This window comes from Vulpes vulpes, chromosome 10 (genome assembly GCF_048418805.1).
Source record: "Vulpes vulpes isolate BD-2025 chromosome 10, VulVul3, whole genome shotgun sequence".
Taxonomy (NCBI): Eukaryota; Metazoa; Chordata; class Mammalia; order Carnivora; family Canidae; genus Vulpes; species Vulpes vulpes.
The window spans coordinates 7,013,421-7,034,287 of record NC_132789.1 but is presented as its reverse complement, the minus strand read 5'-3'; the positions used below and the strand labels follow the sequence as shown (position 1 = coordinate 7,034,287).

The 20,867-nt window shown below is 36.6% G+C and overlaps 1 protein-coding gene across 4 annotated transcripts; it reads right to left on the bottom strand.

Moving 5' to 3' along the window:
• Positions 1 to 401: 401 nt before the first annotated feature.
• RSRC2 (arginine and serine rich coiled-coil 2) lies at positions 402 to 20,755 on the bottom strand. Of its 4 annotated transcripts, XM_026018809.2 has the most exons (11): positions 20,583 to 20,718; positions 16,821 to 16,977; positions 15,313 to 15,356; positions 14,425 to 14,502; positions 12,633 to 12,845; positions 11,371 to 11,574; positions 9,010 to 9,132; positions 6,241 to 6,320; positions 3,531 to 3,763; positions 3,008 to 3,097; positions 402 to 1,387 (listed from the first exon to the last, which is right to left on the bottom strand). In XM_026018809.2, the coding sequence occupies exons 4-11, from the start codon at positions 14,430 to 14,432 to the stop codon at positions 1,208 to 1,210; spliced, it is 1,131 nt and encodes a 376-aa protein (XP_025874594.1). In that variant the 5' UTR covers positions 14,433 to 14,502; positions 15,313 to 15,356; positions 16,821 to 16,977; positions 20,583 to 20,718; the 3' UTR covers positions 402 to 1,207. The 4 variants fall into 4 exon arrangements, with proteins under 4 accessions (XP_025874594.1, XP_025874593.1, XP_072578831.1 ...); XM_026018808.2 differs by lacking the exon at positions 14,425 to 14,502 and having other exon boundaries at positions 12,633 to 12,823; positions 20,583 to 20,755; XM_072722730.1 differs by lacking the exon at positions 14,425 to 14,502 and having other exon boundaries at positions 3,531 to 3,760; positions 12,633 to 12,823; positions 20,583 to 20,755.
• Positions 20,756 to 20,867: the final 112 nt, after the last annotated feature.

The following is a 20,867-nucleotide window of genomic DNA, read 5'->3' as shown; positions in this document are numbered from 1 at the left end:
TGGTAGGACTCTTGGTTTTGGCTAAGATCACGATCTCATGGGTCCTGGGGATCAGCCCTGAGTCAGGGTCTGTACTCAGCAGAGTCTGCTTGAAGGATTCTCGCTCTACTCATGTCTACTCTTTCTCTCAAAGTAAGTAAAATAAAGGTAGAAGTTTTACCATTAAGTACACTTCCCTTGTATTGTGCTAATACATTGTGGAGTTGTAGGATTTTTCTAGGATAAGGTGAATCATGATTTTGTAGTAATAAATCCAAATGAATTACAAGTTTTGTAGTTCCCTCCCTCTACCAGATTTATGCCCTATTTAATTTAGTGACAAAGTATTTTCTAATATTTTAGTACTTTGTGCTAATGAAGACTTGTTCAAAGGGATAATGAGCAAAGGGCATACCAAGAACTTGTTATAAGGCACTTTATTAAAATAAAAGTGCTTACATCCCTTTAATGTATTAATCTATTTCCTGAATAACATATGGAATATTGAACAAATAACTGTACACCAATTCTGTTCCTTACAGTAGTAGGAAAACAGTATTACTGTAGTAGTTTGTTTACTCCTCCCAACTTAGCTTTTACATTTTTGCTCACCATGGTATTGCCTAGAGCATAGTTAATTGTTCTTAAAAGAAAAAAAAAAATTTCTTCCTAGTGTTCTCTAATAGCAATTGCAAAATGCTACAAAAACCATCAAACAAAATCAAAATAAGAATTCCAGGTAACTTAAATTAACACCAGTGTTGAGAAAACCATTTTTATTGTCATCACCACCCAGCATATTTGTGCTGGATTATGTACCAAATGGCCAGATCTTCTAAAGAACATCTACATAACATTTCTTTCATGTTTCAAGAGATGAAAATAACTGTACAAGGTTAAGTACAAAAGTACACAAGACAGCGGACACGAAATATCCATGTATGAGATTTTATCCCACCTGCAGCTTTTATATATTTGAAAAGTAGAATTCATGAACTAAAAAATATTGTCCTTCTATAGTCCTGTCAAGTTTAATGGAAGTGTGTTTAACCTGATTACAACACTAACACCAGTATCACTGATCTGATATTTACAAAAAATCGTATTTTTCAATAAATTAAAGTCAATGCAACACCCATGCAAGCTAGAATGCTAGCTGTTTGGTGAACAAGGACCTGACATCAGAACCAGAAGTCCATAAAGTCTCAAATATTAAGTCTGATCTCTTTCAAACTGCATCCATTCCTCGCATTGATGATGTGAAACCCAATCCCATTCCTCTTTGTGTGTGGGTTTGTGATCTTGCCATTTCATACTGAGCATCTAGGTTTCTAAATACTTCTTCCTGTTGCTTCAAAGTCTTGTAACTTTCTTCATCAACTGAGCTACATCCAGCTTCGTCTTCACTCTAAATATCAAATAAAAAATATATTATTAAAATAATAAGTGGAAGTGGGAATAAGGTGTTCTTTTCAATTGATAGACTGATAAATTACATTTTTAGCATATGTATTTGACCTCAATTATTTAGCTTCCATTCATTCAGCACCTATAGAGTGCAAGGCAATGCCCTTTCTAGGTATTGGGATTAAGCCAGGATATAACACGAATCAACTTCATATTAATGGGTATGAGAAGAGTATGTAGAACATACCTTTAAATAAGTAAAGTCTAGAAGAAAAGCAAAAAAATGCTATTTTCAAAAAGCAAGGGAGGGGATCTCTGGGTGGCTCAGCGGTTTAGCACCTGCTTTTGGCCCAGGGCATGATCCTGGAGTCCTGGGATGGAGTCCCGTATCAGGCTCCCTGCATGGGGACTGCTTCTCCCTCTGCCTGTGTCTCTGCCTCTCTCTTTCTCTGTGTCTCTCATGAATGAATGAATGAATAATTTAAAAAACAAGGGAGAAAGGACTCAAAAAAGTTGACACTTGAGCAGAGACCAAACCAAAGCATGATGTAGGGAGCTGAGGGAAGAAAAGAGGAGGGGAAGCTTAGAACACCTGGGTGGCTCAGTTGGTTGTGTCTGCCTTTGGCTCAGGTCCTGATCCCAGGGTCCTGAGACTGAGCCCCATATTGGGCCCTCTGCTCAGCAGGCAGTCTGTTTCTCCCTCTCTACCCTTCCCCCTCTGCTTATGCTCTTTCTCTCAAAAGAAATACAATCTTAAAAAAACAAAAAACCCCAAACCAAACAAAAACCAAAATAGCCAGCTCAGTGCAGCTTAGTTTAAGCCAATATCCCTTCAGTGAAAAACCAACTCCCTTAAGTAATAATACCTGAGTGTCTGTGAACTTTTCCAGGTTGGGTTTTTTTTTTTTTTTTTAATGTTAGGCTTTTTTTTTTTTTTTTTTTAAGATTTTATTTATTTATTCATGAGAGACAGAGAGAGAGGCAGAGACACAGGCAGAGGGAGAAGCAGGGATCCATGTAAGGGAGCCCCTTGTGGGACTCGATCCTGGAACTCCAGGATCATGCCCTGAGCCAAAGGCAGACGCTCAACTGCTGAGCCACCCAGAAGTCCCTCCAGGTTTGTTTGTTTGATTTATTCATTCATTCATTTTTTTTCTTTCTTCCCCTCCAGGTTTTTATATGAAATCTAGTACTGGAACTGTACCAACAAAGCCAAACAAAAAACACCAAGAAAAATAAAACCCAAAACCAAAAACCTACATCTTTAAAAAAGCTTGCTGGAAATTTTAAATATTGTGGTCTTACACCAAGAACAGTTAGCTTTAAATGAGATATTAAAAAAAATTAATTTCCATTTACAAGTTCATTTTTATTTACTTAGAAAAGCTTATGATGGGAAAAAGGTTCACCTAAGGTATAAAGTTATAACAAACATGTTAAATTGAATAATTTGTCTTGTCAACTACTGATAACATAATTCTGTCAAATTAATCTGAAGAAAAATCAAAAGAACACCAGAAAGTACCCAGGGTTCACACATTACTGAAATAACTTTTAGGATGACGACAAATGTTAACCTGAAAATGCTAATATGAATTCTAATTCAAAGTGTGTAACTTACCTTAATACCCATTAATTTCCTGAATTTGACATTTTGGTCCTTGTTTCCAAAATTCAATTTTTCCCATATTTCAGCAGATTGGGATTTATCCTGTAAAGAAACAGTGACTTTTACAATTCATAAAATTTAGCTTTATTAGGATATTAAATCTCTGTAATAAGGTCTAAAAGAAACAATAACATTTATAGCACTTTATCAGTGTTTATAATTATTTTTTCTATCACAAAATAATGAAGCAAAATAGAATTAAGTGCTTAATAATATATCCTTTATGAAAAAGTCTAAGTCAAGAAGCATCTTTCCCCCTTATAAACATATAGGAATACTGCTTTTCTTTGCATTAATACTGGTTTTCTTAGATTATAATTTTCCAACATTAATTTGTGTGGTAACTTAAAAAATATTATGATCAGATTTTCAGAAGAAAAATAAATCCAAACCAATCTTTTCCAATCCAAATTTGTTTTCCTAAACAACGGCTAATTAGGAATAAATGACAAAAGAGGGGAATTAAAAAACTTACCCCTTCTTTTTTGCCTTGCCAAAGCATTTTCCTTTTTTTCTCTTGTTCAGCAAACTTCATTGGATTCACAGCTGCTGGGTTATAATAGCTAGGTACAGCTATTCCGGTCTCTGCCAAAGCTTTAGCCTGCAGGGCAGCCATTTGAGCTGCCATAGCTATCTGAGGAGTTACTTGTGTTCCCGATGCCAACAAAGCAGCAACATTGAGAACAGAACCTCCGGTGGCTGCAGCTGCTAAAGAGGAGTTCAGCACAGATTTTACTCATTTTTTTAAGCACAGATTTTAAAACTAACCAAAGCAACGTCCTGATTTACATTAGTGTATTTATATTTAAGAACTAATCTATAAAAAAGCACCAACATCTTCAAAATAAATGCAGGTTTATAAAGCAATTAGCATTTTAACAAAATGTATTGTATATATTTGTAATAGACATTTCTAGATATGATTGCTTATATATACTAATACTTTATATGTCTACAAATATAAGAATTCTACAAATAGTAAAAAGATTTGTGATTTCAATGAAAATGGAACTACGGTACTTGTATCTAAACTTACAATAAAAACTATTTGTATGGTTCTTTAAAAGCTTACAAAATGGTTACTTAGACATTCATTTGAAAATCTTTCATTGGGCTCTGCACTTACTTAACAGGGAGTCTGCTTGGGATTCTCTCCCTCTGTCCCTCCCCCAGGCACATGCTTTCTCTCTAAAATAATCTTAAAAAAAAAAAAAAAAAAAGGGTTCCTCGGTGCCTCAGTCAGTTAAGCATTTGATTCTTGATTTTGGCTCAAATCAAGATCAAGGTTGTGAGACAGAGCCCTGCATTGGGTTCCACACTGGGCATGGGGTCTGTTTAAGTCTCTCTCTTTCTCTCCCTCTGCCCCTCCACCCCTAAAATTAATGAATAAAGGTAATTTGTACAATTTCTTAACATTTAAAAAAACATTTATTTTAAACTAATCTCTACACCCAACATGGGCTCCAACTCACAACCTTGAGATCAAGAATCGCATGCTCTACCAACTGAGCCAGACAGGTACCCCAATTTGTACAGTTTTAGATTTTTAAAAAAAATTTTAAGAAGATTATTTAGTCATGAGAGAGACAGAGAGAGTCTTTTTTTTTTTTTTAATTTGTATTTATTTATGGTAGTCACAGAGAGAGAAAGAGAGAGAGAGAAGCAGAGACACAGGCAGAGGCAGAAGCAGAAGCAGGCTCCATGCACCGGGAGCCCGACGCGCGATTCGATCCCGGGTCTCCAGGATCGCGCCCTGGGCCAAAGGCAGGCGCCAAACCGCTGCGCCACCCAGGGATCCCCAGAGAGAGTCTTAAACATAAAAAAAGGCAGAGAGAGAAGCAGGCTCCATGCAGGGAGCCTGATGTGGGACTTGATCCTAGGACTCCAGGATCATGCCGAGCCAAAGGCAGATGCTGAGCCACCCAGGCGTCCCAATTATTATTTTTTTCCCCAAAGATTTTATTTGAGTAGAGACAGCCTGAGCAAGAATGGTTGGAGGGCAGGGGCAGAGGGAAAGGGAAAAGCCTTTCCATTCTCCACTGAACAGGAGCCTGATGGCATAAATTGAGCCGAAGGCAGGCACTTAACTCACTGAGCCACCCATGTGCCCCAATTTTAGATTATTTCAAGAAATACCAATTTACTAGGAATGTCAACAAGCCAACAAAAAAACACCTTCCAAATTACATTTCATGCAATTCAACAAACTCTCTTTGATCACCTTTAGTCATTCAGAGGCAATGTTTGTGTTATGTCTAATAACCTAATTTCTTTTTTTTAAAAAATATTTTATTTATTTATTAATACACAGAGAGAAAGGCAGAGACACAGACAGAGGGAGAAGCAGGTTCCATGCAGGGAGGGACGTGGGACTCGATCCCGGGTCTCCAGGATCACTCCCCAGGCTGCAGGCGGCGCCAAACCGCTGCGCCACCGGGGCTGCCCTAAAAACCTAATTTCTTACCTCAGTTCAATCATCATCTTTAATAAACTGCATTTTCCCAAAAATCGTAACTAAAAGACATGTGCAGTCATGGTTAAAGTGTTGTATGAACAAGAACAGTGACTATTTACATGCCAAAATCATGTGCATCAACCAAGTAAATACACATGCAGGGACCCCTGGATGGCTCTGCGGTTGAGCGCCTGCCTTGTCTCAGGCCATGATCTGGGAGTTCAAGGATGGAGCCTGCTTCTCCCTCTGCCTATGTCTCTGCCTCTCTTTTGAACACATAAATAAAATCTTAAAGAGGGATCCCTGGGTGGCGCAGTGGTTTGGCGCCTGCCTTTGGCCCAGGGCGCGATCCTGGAGACCTGGGATCGAATCCCACATCAGGCTCCCGGTGCATGGAGCCTGCTTCTCCCTCCGCCTGTGTCTCTGCCTCTCTCTCTCTCTCTCTCTCTGTGACTATCATAAAAAAAAAAAAAAAAAAAAAAAATCTTAAAGAAAAAACAAACAAAACAAAAAAACCCACACATGCATGAAGTACTTATGAGGCATGAAAAGTTAACACTGAAAATAAAATGTTCACATTTCAACAATAACAATAATAAAGAGGTTTACAGTGCACTGATGGGTAGAGCAAGGATCATGGGTGATTTGCTTCCTATTATTTTCCTCAACTTTTTAGATTTAGATTTTCTACAAAAAAAGCCATACTTCCATAATAAAGAAAATAAATTACCTGCAGCTATTTCTTGTTGTTTTTGTTTTTCAACCATTTCTTTTTCTCGCTGTTCTTGTAATTTCTTTGCTCTTTCCAACCTATCAAAAGCAATTTCAATGCATTTAAAATAACACTCAATATAAACCAGTATTTATCTTTGTATTTCTCCAAATGTATAGACGTGACACACATTTTACATAGATTTTTAAATTAAGTTTAACACAATTTGGTATCTGTATGTGGGGGGGGGGAAGCAATTACTCTTAATACAGTTACTGTTAGAGAATATTTCAATACAGGTTTAAGAAAATGTTTTCCTTTTTAATTTTTAAAAAATATTTTATTTATTTGAGATAGAGAGCAACAGCAAGGTGAGTAGATGGAGAAGGAGAGGGAGAAGCAGGCTTCTCTCTGACACAAGGAGCCCAATGCAGGGGGCTGGATTCCAGGACTATGGGATTGTGACCTGAGCTGAAGGCAGATCCTTAACAGACTGAGCCAGTCAGGTGTCTCTCAATACTGGTTTTCAACATTTTAAAGTGGAATAGCCAAAAAACCAATCAATCAACCAAACAACAACAAAAAACCGGAAAGTTTTAAAACACAGTTCTCACAGGGAATTGTTTTAAAAAGTAGAAATTACTCAACCTTTATCAGTGGTTAAAGGAGTAAGGATAAAATTACATCTTGCAATGACATATTGAGATCTGAGAAAATCTTAGTAGAGTATGTTAAAAATATTAAACAATGTTTATAGAATTACCTACATGCTTCTTAGGGGAGGCTGATACAGGATAAGGTCAATCAAAATATGCCAATTATGACTTTTGTATCTAAACAGACTTTAAAGTTAACAAATATTTAAAAAGCCAAAAATAAAAAAGAGGCAGAAACCCTATCAGCCATTCTTTACAATCTAATAAAATGGGGGGAAAAAAACCCCTCAGTATTAGAGAATGAACTTTCAGCAGCTTAAACTCATCATTAGCAAAAGAACAGGACACATGAAACACAAATTCATCCTCAGACAAAATAAAAATTGTTCACACTAAATTTACTAATACATATACTAAATGTGCTGTCAAGACAGTATCTACTTCTTATACAACAAACTTTAAGTGATACCTTCGTGAGTTCCTGAAAGACAAATCCCTTTTCTTCAAGACCCTTTAACTCTCCAATCTTAAGTTAAAAGCAACTCCCTTCCTCCTTTAAAGTGTATAAAGGGGCAAAGATTAAGGAAAAGGTTTTTTATTTTAGGGCACTATGGGTAGTGAAATGGCATTGGCTTTAACAATGAAATTTACATAAAATGAATAATATAATTTTATTCCCTTTTACTAAGCACATGTACAAGAAAGACACAGTACTATGACTCGATTTTGTCCTTGAGAATAAAAGGTTCTGATTAGGGGTAACATTAAAATTTTGGCACACAAATATCAAAACTATTTTCAAAGCAGTTTAAAAATTCTGTCCTAAAATAAATAAATAAATAGAATAAAAAATAAAAAAAATTGTCCTTGTTAAAAAACAAAAAAGGAACAACAAAAATCAGTCTACATACTGTAGTTTATTAATAAAAGATCTCCCTTCAAATTTCAACTGTAGCCAAGGAGCAACGTAGTATTCTTAAATGAGTTATTTCATGTAAACTTATCATCTGAAAATAACTAAGTAGATTATTTTTCTTAAGTTTTAGAGGCTAGTAACAGCTTCAACTTTAATAAAAGCCAAAAATTAAAACACAACCAACTTATAATAGACTTTAGGGCTTAAAAAAATACTGGTCACACGTAACAGACCACTCATTATAATTTACTTCAAGTATTATTTAGTTCTGTTGAGTTTAGTTTCAGAAAGAAAATGATTGACTACTACTGGTGCATATTTAAAATGGCCATTGCAGGTTGGAATTAACACCATTCACTAAGGTGAATGGAATGAAGAAGGGGCAAGCTCACACCTTTGCTGCTGCTGCTGTTCAGCTGGAGTTTCTGCCAGGCTGGGTTCACAGGGCAGCAGCCCATCAGCTTACATTGTGATAACTGTATTTTTGTAATGAAAAAAAAATACAAACTCAATTTCATAAGGAAAAAAACCCCAAAATCAAGAGTATAGTTTTCAGAATATGGGAAAACCTGCAAACAAGTGCTTGGATTTTACTTTACTTCTTGCTTTTCTATATGAGGCAGTTCTTTCAAGGGTTTTGCACATTTTGGCCAGACAGCCCTGCTGTGTGTAGTCCCACCAATTACCAGAATATTTTTGAAATGCTACAGAATTAAAAGATACAATGATCTTGTTTTATCAGCATTAAAATTTACAATATCCGATAAATCACCTTGTAATGTTTATTACTTGCCACCTTTAAAAATAAGAAATCTATTGAGGGAATTGTTTCAGACTTCGTTTTCTTGATGAAGAAAAATAAAAGGGACAATGAACTTTCAGAGGCAAAATTTAAGATTTCTTGAATCAGATTTAAGATTTCTAAAAAAGTTTCAACTTCAAACCAAAAAATATTCAGGAGCTTAAATTTGATAAAAATGAATTAGGTTAATGAGGAAAAACAGAGAAACTGTTGCTGACATTGTAATCTTTCCAGTTGTACAAAGAGGCAAATGTTAAAATGAGAATTGACATACTTAGTTCTAGATCAGATTGGCACAGAATGTATCATGAATAGATTTAATTATTTGACTTAAACTCTAAAAGCATTTTTGTCCACACGATTACCTACTTCAAGTTGAAAAAGAAAAATGCATCAAATAAAAATATACCTACCTCCTAGCTAATGCTTCCTGTGCATCCATTGCTGTGTTTCTGCCTCTGAAGGGAGGTGGACTAGGAGTTCGGCTTAAACTTCTGCTAAATCTTCTTGGTTTTTCAATTCTCTTCTTTCTATCTCTGTAACAGGCATTTCACACATTGCAATATGGCCAAGCAAGCAGTAATAGTTTAATCCAAATCAATTATAGTTACATAGGTTGAACAAAAATGAAAATAGTAGCCAATATATTAGGAATCCTTTCCTCTCCACCTCTGTCCTCCAGCTTCCACAAAGTATGGGAAGTCCCTTGAAAATGCTAATTTTCTGTAAGTTCACTTAACCATCCCTGTTAGACATTTAAGATGTTTTCCAATATTTTGCTATTATGCCCACTATAACAAAGGCTAGCTTTATTTATTTTTTTTTTTTACAAAGGCTAGCTTTAATACACACATCAGTCATTTTATATTCATGTAGGTCAATATGCAGGATAAATCCCTAGTAATGGATCCATAGTTCAAATGTTCCTAGTACTTTACTCTACAGTGAATTAATTTGTAAAAAAAGGCCCCAAGCACATAATCAGGAAAACAAAAGAACTAGGAAAGATAAAAAAAAAAAAAAAAAAAAGCACTGACCAGAAAAAAATAGAGTAGCAGTGGTCAAAATTAGAAATGCCATAAATGATGTCCTACATTGCCCAGATGGAAAATAAAAAACTAATGATAATTAATGGTGAAATTATTATTTATCCTAAGTCGACTAAACTTCATAATTGGCAAAGCTCAAATTAATACACTACTAACTAATTAGGGCAGCCCCGGTGGCTCAGCAGTTTAGCGCCGCCTTCGGCCCAGAGTGTGATCCTGGAGACCTGGGATCTAGTCCCACGTCGGGCTCCCTGCGTGGAGCCTGCTTCTACCTCCTTAGGTCTCTGCCTCTCGTGAATAAATCCATAAAATCTTTAAAAAAACTGATAAACAGTAGCAGCTTTCTGCCCATGGGTCCTGTCCCTATGCTTTAATAAAACCATTTTGCACACACACAAAAAAAGCAAAAACCAATTACCTGATTAACAAGTGATAAGCTAAGTCACAATAAGTAACATAGTCTATATTTCAGTCTTTATAGACTAACCTGAGGAATAAACTAACAAAAAAAGCTTTAATTATTTAATATCAGTATCTGTGCATATACACTATTAACAATTGATGTAAGTAAATAGACTAAATATATTCCTAATTATTTAAAAATTTTCTGTAGTTCTCTTTATTGTACTTCCTGTCTCAACAAATTAAAGCTTCCTCTCGATCAAGACAGGTCTGAATTGGGCAGCCCGGATGGCTCGGCGGTTTAGTGCTGCCTTCAGCCCAGGGTGTGATCTTGGAGACCCAGGATCAAGTCCCATGTCAGGCTCCCACATGGAGCCTGCTTCACCCTCTGCCCCTCTCTCTCCTCTGTGTTTCTCATGAATACATAAATAAAATCTTAAAAAAAAAAAAAGAAAAAAAAAAAAAAGAGTTCTGAATTAAGCTCAACTTTTTGAGTACCTGAGATAGTATATACATGCTATATGTGTGGGTAAAGTATGTATATTGACTTTGCATTCAGACATACTTGGGACTTGATCCTGATCATTTAATAACTTTATACCACTTAATAACTATGATTTGAGGCTTTCTGGCCAAGTTACTTAAGCTCTCTAAGCCCAAGAGATCTTAACTCACAAAAGTTGTTTTGAGACTGACATGACCTAGTACATGGAAAAGAGTGTTGACATAACACATAGTGTATGGCGGATATGCAATACATGTAAGCTACTGTGATTATACAATTAACAATTCAACATTCAAAACAACTCAATTTTATTTTTTTAAAGAACAGAGGGAGTCTGATGTGGGACTCAATTCCAGGACCCCAGGATCATAACCTGAGCCAAAGTTACATGCTCAACCACTCAGGTGCCCCAAGTGAAATAATTTTATTTTATTTTTTCTGAAATAATTTTAATAGAGGATTATTTCTACCTGCACTTTAAAGAAGATCTGATTGATTACATATGCTATCTAAGGTGTTTAGATTTGTTATTGGTTAGAATGTTATTGAAAGAAGATAAACACTGGGCAGCCTGGGTGGCTCAGCCTTTTGGCACTGGCTTTGGCCCAGGGTGTGATCCTGGAGACCTGGGAGTCTCACATCAGGCTCCCTGCATGGAGCCTCTTCTCTCTCTGCCTGTGTCTCTGCCCACCCCCCGCCCCCGCATCTCTCGTGAATAAACAAATAAAATCTTAAAAAAAAAAAAAAAAGAAAAAGAAGATAATAAACAGACCCTGTGAGGGACCTATCTGATTTTATTCAAGATGATGAACACTTACCGACTTCTACTCCTTGTTCTACTCCTGCTTCTACTCCTATGCCTGTGTCTTGATCTTGAACGGGAACGAGATCGGATCCTACGTTTTCTTTCCCTGCTTCTGGATCGTGACTTCTTCCTCTCTCTGCTTCTGGATCTTGATTTCTTCCGCTCCCTACTCCTGGATCGAGACTTCTTCCGCTCTCTGCTTCTACTACGATGACGCCTGAAATTTAGGCACACAAATTTAAAGTTATTTAGTGCTGTGTCTCTTCCAATTACAGACATTATGAATTAATTATCTACAGTGTGTGCTGTCAAGCCAGGCAATAAACTGCTCTGCATTGTGTGTAGAAAGGATAATTGAGCCTTCTAAGGGAAGAAGTTCTAACAAATGAGCCTTTATTCTTGTTTGATGATGTCTGAGGGGCATGATAAAGCTACATGTCAAAAATGCAATGAACCCTAACTCAAGATTCTGTTTAACACTTTAAAGTTTACTAACTGCCTTACTGAAGTATTTATGCAACTTAAAGATGATATTGAAGTTAATCTACTACTGAAAAATTTTGACCCAATCAGATACATCATGTATATGTATTTCCACAGAAAACTCCAAGCATATGTTAAACATTGGCTTACTTTTTTGGGAAGATTTTATTTATTTATTCATGAGACACACAGACATAGGTAGAGGGAGAAGCAGTCTCCCCTGTGGGGAGCCCAATGCAAGACTTGATCCCAGGATCTCAGATCATACCCTGAGCCAAAGGCATACACTCAACCACTGAGTCACCCAGGCGTCCCAACATTGGTTTATTTAAATAAAAATTCCGGGAGGTGGCTCAGTTGGTTAAGTGTTTGCCTTGGTTTGGCTCAGGTCATGATCTCAGGGTCCTGAGATCAAGCCCCACATCAAGCTCCCTGCTAAACAGGGAGATTGTCCTCCCTCTCTCCCTGCTTTGCTCTCTCCCAAATAAATAAGCCAAATCCTTAAAAAACAAAACAAAACATACTTGCTAATTGAACAAGTTAATCAATCATAATCATCCTTTATCCCCTAGCCTTGAACACCATTTTTGCCTTTATCAGAAAATGCTCCAAAGATTTCAGCTATAAGCAGACATTAGTAGGCAAAGGACCACATTAGTGGTCAAGCTACCAAAAAAATTTCTTACCTTCTAATCTAATTAAGATTGTTTGGGTATCTCTGGGTTCATGAGTAGCTTTGCATAATATAGCTCTTTAAATGTCACTAACTTATAAACACCAAAAACTACTTACCTTTCACGAGACCTAGATCTTGAATGACTTCTGCCTCTTGATGACTTTCTTTCTTTGCGTTTGTGTCTGTCCTCGCCGTTTTCAGATGAATTTAGTCGCTCTCTTCCTTTATCAGAAGAATGTTCTTTATCATTATGTTCCTCAGACTTGTGTTTCTTAGATGATTTATCTTTGGATTCATGTCTTCTTGCCTGTTTTAAGAAGAAGTTGGTTCTTTCAGGAAAATAGTGCAACAAAGAGAGTTAGTATGGGTTATCAGTAGACAAAAATGTTGTGATGCAACATTAGTAACCTTAGGAGTGTGTGGCAAATAAAAAAAAAAAAGATCTAGTTTCACATCACCCAAATGTTGCTGATGAATATTACTAATCTTGTCTTTATAAATCTCAAAAATGCAGTTTCCTCCCCAAAATAACATAATTAAAACAATGATTTTCAATGTTGACAATGATTTTCAATGTTAAAATAATACTGAAAAACCCGTTATCAGAAAAAGAGGAATCCCTGATGTTTCTTTTATCTAAAGGAATAAGGGAAGTACATATATATCAAAACTTTCAAAATCTTTCAACAAACCTTTTAGAGAAACATCATATATACATATATACATCAACTTCTAAAACCAGAGTACATATTATTTTAGATTTAAAAACTTAGCAATAATGAAGATGATCAGGACACAAAGAAATGCACCGGAAAACGCATTTCAATTAGGTAGCTAAATAAGATTAGTCTTACTAATTATTAGTATTTTCTGCAACTTTAAATTACTTTACGCAGAGTTGAAGTGTCCTTTTTATAGCTATACTGCCACATCCTCTCTAAAAGACGGCTCTTGATTTTTCTCCCAAAGTCTAAACTGTGATGAAATCACTTTTCATCTTGCAATATCCCAACGAGCTTGAAGTTCTATTACATTTCATGTACCTAGGGCAGAAAATGGCAACCGTATCTGTTTTAATTTTTATGAAATCAAATTAGGCATAACATAATTAATCCCTAAATCATTATGCAATATATATTTCTTCCATACTCTGAAAGATTAAAAACCAAGGCTTTTGCTTTCACAACATATGCATTCAGAGACTGAGCTAAAATTAATTGCATGATCAAGTCTCCATCCTACACTCACGTACCAAATTAGGAAGTGATAAACTAGATCTCCTCATATTAAGTTGGCAAATCCAACTTTTAGCTAAAGCTTAAAATCCTTGACATCTCGAAATCACAATTTTAAAGCTGGAAGGAAACTCAGATCCTCTTAACTCCCCTTAAGTACAACTAAGATTTAAAGTCACAAAGCTACATGGTAGCAGCTGAACCCAGACCCCATGGTTCTTCCTATGCCCAGGCCACTGCTTTTCTACCACAACAGGACACTTAACTCATGTTTCCCAAAACAGGCCAAAACATTTTTCTTTCCACTCAAGATTAACTTTCCTTAAAAAACAAAAAACTTGGCCAAACATTTTGGAACATGCATGATATATCTGAAAAGAATCATAGAACGTTATTTAGTATTTTGCAGAACAGAGACCTGGAGACAGCTAAATTTTAGTTTCATTGCCAGTTCTCTATAAGAACTTACAAAAGTATTTCCTTGTTTTTGCCATATAGCGGCAAATTGGAAAAGCTTTAAGTGGTTCAACTTCCAAAGGTTTTATAGTTATTTCAAACCAGTTTTCCAAACATAACATTACTATTAATTAAAAAAAAAAAAAAAAACATTAAAACCCTTAACTGATTTAAGATATACTTAAGGGAAATAGGAGTTTGAATGACTAATAGTTACCTTATCATGAAGTAGGCTTATTATTTTGCTATCTGAGTCTGCAGCGTCTTCAGTTCAGTCTCTTCGCGCATTAGCACGCTGAGTATGATTTATTATAGAAATGTTATCATGTGAGCTAAACAAAATAGTCATTTTCACAAAAACTCTCCTAAATTAAAAATTTAACAGAGCTTCCATTAGGGGAAGAGGTGAAGTCCCTGCCCACATTTTTTTTAGGAGTCCCTTGCCCAGCCCCCATAAGACTCTTCTCCTCCCTTTTTGGTTCCTACTTCTGTTCTTCCTTGTTGGCTCATTCCTGGTCTTCTCAGGTGGGCAAGCAAGTTAACTCCTTTGCAATACAGGTGCTGCCTTTCTTTTTCCTCAAGTTTTGCTGTCACCGCCACCTTTCCAGCTGTCCCTCACAGACATTTTTATTTCAAAATTCAGCACTATTCTTAGGGAAACGGAAATGGCTGCTAATGAAAAGAGGACTCTCATTCTCTTCCATAAAGAAAAAGCCCACAGGTACCTAGGTTATTGCTACTTAAAGATGATTGCTATATGAAAATCCTGAGCAGTCGTCAGGTATAAGGAGACTCGGGACCTCAGATTAATGGAAGCTCTGTGTGACAGGCCTAAAAAAACCAATTATAATCTTCATATGAAATTTTTATTGTGAATATTTTCACAACATAAATAAAATTAATAGTTTTTGAATGAACTTTTCATATAAACAACTATCTTCTTGAATAATGATGAATCCATATCATGCTTATTTTATAACCCAATTAACCTTTTAAATTTCAAGTTTTTGTACTTACCTTGACAATATCATATATCACACAAACATTTCTACCAGATACTTTACAAGTATTTTAAAGTGCCTATTCACTACAAAGTGTTAATTACCTCTTTGCTTCTGCTCCGGCTCCTGTGTTTTCTTCCTTCGTTATCTGTAAATACACATAAAAATTCACCATAAACAAGATACAGAAACATCTCAAACACAAATTCCAATACTCAAATAAAGGACAATTTCCAACCCATTTTACTAAATTAAAATTCTACTTACTATTTTCCAAAGACTATTTTTTATGCAGGGTGAGTTTATTCTACCAAATACCACTGTGTGTGTGTGTGTGTGTGTATGAGAAACAAATCAAGCAATCTGAATAAACCAGAATATAACAGAGTAAGCAACCTGTCACCCCAAACCTTCTAAGGCAAGTCAAAAACAGATACTCTCTTTTCAGTTTGTCAGATTCTTAATTCACAAAACATACTGACTCTTAATTCACAAAACATACTGACTAGCCCATCTTGTTTTCCACTGCACAGAAAATTTATAAAGGGACATGTTAGAGGTAAACATGAACAAAGAAAACAAGAATGCAAGAAAATAAACAGTTTGAACTATATTTGGCATTAGTCAAAGGGTGCTATAGTTTATTTTTAAAAGATTTCATTTACTTATTCATGAGAGACACGCAGAGACATAGGCCAAAGGAGAGGCAGAAGCAGGCTCCCCTAAGGATCACACCCTGCCAAAGGAGAGGGAGAAGCAGGCTCCCCTAGGGATCACACCCTGAGCCAAAGGCAGAGCTCAACCGCTGAGACCTCCAGGGGTCCCAGGGTGCTATAGTTTATTTATTTAAAGATTCCATTTACTTATTCATGAGAGACGGATGAGACAGAGGGGGGTGGAGGGAAGGAGGGGCAGAGACACAGGCAGAGGGAGGAAGCAGGCTCCCTGCAGGAAGCCCGATGCAATCCAGGGACTCCAAGATCACCCTCTGGGCCAAAGGCAGGCGCTAAACCACTGAGCCACCCAGGGATCCCCAAGGGTGCTATAGTTTAGATGCTCAATTAACCTCTTCGTTAAATAGCTACACTAATTAAAAAAAAATACAGCAAAACATCTTACTTTCTACAACACATCAGTCTAATTCTTTTTCAAGTAAACAAATAAGAAACATCCCAAAATGCCCAAACCTCGTTTCAGAAACATTCTAACATTAAATGAAAAACAAAGTTAAAAATGTTCTTGTAACTTACATCAAAATGTTAAAACAATTCTGAATAATATATCACTGCCCAGACACATCTTTCAAAATATTTTGCCTATGTTGAAAGTATGAAATTTAAACATCTCAGGGTAAAAAACCTACCCCCTCCCCAAAATCTCAGGATACAACACAATTTTGCCTTTGGACAAGTTATAAAATTTCCGCATGAAGACATTTATGTTTCTCAGAACTGAAAAGTTCTCCGGAAAATTACCAATGTACTTTATTCATTTCTCAACTAGAAAGAATATGTATTAATTATATAAAAAAACTAAGTATGAGTCTTATACACACAACGACATGGATTTTAACAAATGCTGATAGTGGTAATTAGTTTGCAATAATTCATACCTGACTTTCGTTTTCTTTCTCTTGACCTTGATCGTGATCTTGAATAATGATGTTTTGAGGCTCTAGGAGAAACAGATACATCTGACTGCTCTTTTTTCTTATCTCTATCTGGGGATGTCTTTTCTGGGGCTAGTCCATCTCGCTCTGTATCACTAGCCTAAAAGTTTAAATAAAGAAAAATGATTATTAAGTTCTTAATCATATTTAAAATGTTTTTAATTTCTTAAAAGAGGAAGAGAATAGAAAATCATCTGAGTTCTACAAAATTAAAGGCCAATTTCTAAATAAATATTATTTGTACCTAATAAGCCCAAATAGATTGAAATGACTAACCCAATAACAAAGAGACTAATGTCCTTAACTTTCAAAAATCATTATTTTCATAACTTTCAAAACAATAGGGGGAGGGGAACAATCAGGGCTCCAAATATTTCCAATTAACTATTCAAGCAGAGAAAATATAGCCCATTTTAGATTTGTAAAGTCATTTACCTGACTTTAATGAATATTTTTATTTTACATTAGCAAAAGCATTTAAAAACCAACTGGTAAAATTTATAGAGACTTAAGTATGTAAAAATCTAAGAATAGCAGAGAATGCTTCTAGATTATAAAAGAATAAACAAAATTAACTTACCTATCTGAGAACCCAATCTTAATTTCATTAACCCTCTTTAATGAAAACAGCCCCTTGGCACAGTGCTGCTGCAAAATATGGTCTGCCTCTCCTCACATATGCTCTGGGCTATGGAAACATTAAGTTGTTTCTGCTTTAAAGCATTTTATAAATTTTCACAATGCAAATTTTGTAAAGTTAAAAAAGTACACATTCTTTCCAAAGAGTCCTTTAATTAAAAAGAGGTTCCTCCACCTAAATATCAGTTCCCTGTTTTCCAGTTTACTTGCTCATAACCAAGTACTCAGCACAGCAATCAATCAATAAATGAAGAAATGAATTCCTGTTAACTTGTTTTCAATAAAAAAAAAAAAAAAAAAACTTGTTTTCAATTAAAAAAAGAGGATTTCTGAGGCTCTGTTGAAATGTGTCGTCCAAATAAGAGTATCACAAAAAGCCCACTGATTTAAATGAGTCCTAGAAAAAAAGCTGTGAGAAGCTAAAACCTGATTCCCGAGTTGGATTTTGACAAAAAGGAAACAGTTTCAGTATGTGGAAGGTGGACTAGTTGGCTTTTGAACTAAGAAGGATTTTTACATTTTTGAAAGGATTAAGCAAGCAAGGAATGGGACAGAGACTCTACGTGATCCACAATGTCTAAAATATTTACTACTATACTCTTTACAGAAGAATCTGGATTGGATAAATAGGGAATCACTGTACATTTTCAGCAGGATAAATAATCACAAGGCAACGAACTCCTTTCCCGCAGGAAAATTAGTCCAGGGAAAAAAAAAATGAAAGGAAACTAAAAGGGGAGTAATTTAACAAAGTGTGAAGAGATTGCATTATCTCAACTAAGAATCACAAATGTGCCAAACTCAATGCTAGACTCAGAATAAAATGACAAAAAAGAGATCTACAAGTTTAGCTGGGATGACAGACATAAACGTGGTAAGCCTTTAACAATGGTAAAACAAAACAAAACAAAACAAAAACCCTCAACCAAGCACAGAGGAAGCAACTCATTACTGGAGAGGCTACCAATCAAGCATTAGTGCCTTCTCCAGTTTTCTATGTATGGGTGATTTCTGGAATTATAAAATTTTTTGTGATGAAAGCTTTCATCACTTATAATAGAGTTCAATTTTCTGATCTTACAGAGGAGATCCAGCAACATGACCTGCTTTCCCTTAAGATGGTACTTTAGCTCTTTGCTGTTTACTAATAAATAGTGCTGTATCACACAATCAAGGATAATTCTGATTTTCATCATTATCCTTACGAACTATTTCAGGCATGTCTGTGATGTTGTGAAGTGCTGGTAGAGCTTACATTTGGTAAAATAAAGCAACTGTGATAACTTAAGCACTGTTATCACTTCTTTCAGTGCATGAGCCTTTTCTGCAGAAAACCAGCATTCTTGAGCCACTGGCACAGCTCATTCACTTTTACAGAGATCATGACTAGAACTGAAGAAAAAATTTATCTGATGGGATGCCTGGGTGGCTCAGCGGTTGAGTGCCTCCCTTGGCTGGAGAATGATCCTGGAGTCCCGGGATCGAGTCCCACATCAGGCTCTGCATGGAGCCTGCTTCTCCCTGTGCCCGTGTCTCTGCCTCTCTCTCTCTCTCTCTCTCTCTCATGAATAAATAAATAAAATCTTAAAAAAATTTTTTCTCTGAAAATTTCTAAGCTTTACTTCGAATTATCAGGGATGTACATAGTAAATCTTAAATCTAACTGCAAAACTGTCCTCTATTTTAGCACTTTTAGAAGGCTACTACCATTACCTTAACATTTAGAATTTGTTTAAATCTGTAATAATGCTCACGACAGCACACAAATCTTTTTTTCCAGTGCAAAGAAGGTACCTTGGATTTAATACTAGGCCACTTCTCCAGGGGACTGTCTTTTTATTGAAGGAGGCACTGCAGGACCAAATGTCTGTTTGAACTGACTTCATTTTTTAAAACATTTGAGCCCAAGTAAAACACCACCATTTTTAAAATACATTAAGAGGCCTAAAACACCACTTAAACAGTGGAAAACACTACTTCGACTAGTTGCACAAACACCAAACAGCCCAGCTGTTTGAAACCGTAACAAAAATCGGTTAATTCAATTAGGTACTGGGGGAGGGGAGTGCAGAAACCATCTCGATTCCAGATAACCCCAATTTTTAGGGGGGCAAACTACAAATTTTTTCGGTACGTTTACAGTCCTACTTAGTTTTGAAAATGAATAAATAGAACTTCCTAGTCAGTGGAAAGGAACACAAAATGCTTGCGTTTTCCTTTTAACACGGGAAGAAAAATGAAGTAATCACAATAACGCGCGCGACCCACCGGAATTGGGCATCTTACACCCAAAGCATGCTTTTTAAAAAAACTGTAGTTCTTATTTAAAATTAAATGGGTCAAGAAAGGGTGCTTAAATTTAAAGAAACGCCAATATTAAGGCTTTATTATGCTTCTCAAAGATTTCAAAATGATTACATCACGAGCCGCTTCGGAAACGGAACAATCAGAATTCGTAGTTCCAAAGGCTCCTCGTAATTAAGTAGAATTTTTTTTGCTCCCTTTGAGCAACACCTTCCTCAGCTCCATACTAAGAAATAAACTACGGTTTTCAGAGACAAAACAATAATAATAAGGGAAAAAACTAAAACGTTACAAGTCGATTCTCTTCTCCCATTTTACCCCTTGCAGGCAACGCCTTTCTGACCCAATACTTTTCAAAGACCCCCCCCCCCCAAGCCCTTTTCTCTTTTCCTCAGTCCTTCTCCAACAGGAACAAATTCCCAAGCCCTAATTAACTCAGTATAAAAACGGCCAACAAGAGTAAGCTAAACTGGAGGCCGCTCTGTGGGTCGAACTGAATAGAGAACTAGGAAAAGAGAGGAAGAAAGTTCTGGAAGAAAAAAAAAAAAAAAAAAGACACTCCCTGCGGCTCCCCACCCCCACCAACACCGCCTCATTTCCCCCTCCTTACAGTAGGCAGCCATGATGGCGGGCGCAAAAGAAGGCCGCGACGCCATTTTGTCCACACACACGCGCGGACAACAGCTCTGGGAGCAGTTCACCCAGTCTTTGGAGGGTATCAAGAAAATATCCCTGGCTTTAAACTCAAGAATTGGCACCTACCGCCATAGTCCAGAGTCTTGGCCGCTAGGGCGGCGCCTCCACTTGCCGCTCTCAACAGTACCGGCCGCGCAGACGCTTCGCCACAGACTAAATCGCTCGCGCGAGAGACCCGGATGGCACAAAGGGGCTGAGGCCCGGCGCGTCGCGCAGCTTGCTGGGAAAAAAAAAGTGTCGATAAGAGTCTCTATAGCAACGCGATTCGAGGAGCTGATTGGTTGTTATTTTGAAGAGGGCGTGTAAGGCCAGGAGTGGGGCGGGGCCAAGAATACACCCTAGATTGTGCAG

Bases quoted from the DNA above. Each gene is read 5' to 3' on its own strand.
- RSRC2 (XM_026018808.2), bottom strand. The intron at 12,824-15,312 runs GTAATTAACACT...TTCTTAAAACAG, and splicing joins GCCGGAGCAGAAGCAAAGAG to GCAAGAAGACATGAATCCAA. The intron at 3,764-6,240 runs GTAATTTATTTT...ACTCCTCTTTAG, and splicing joins ACAACAAGAAATAGCTGCAG to CAGCTGCAGCCACCGGAGGT.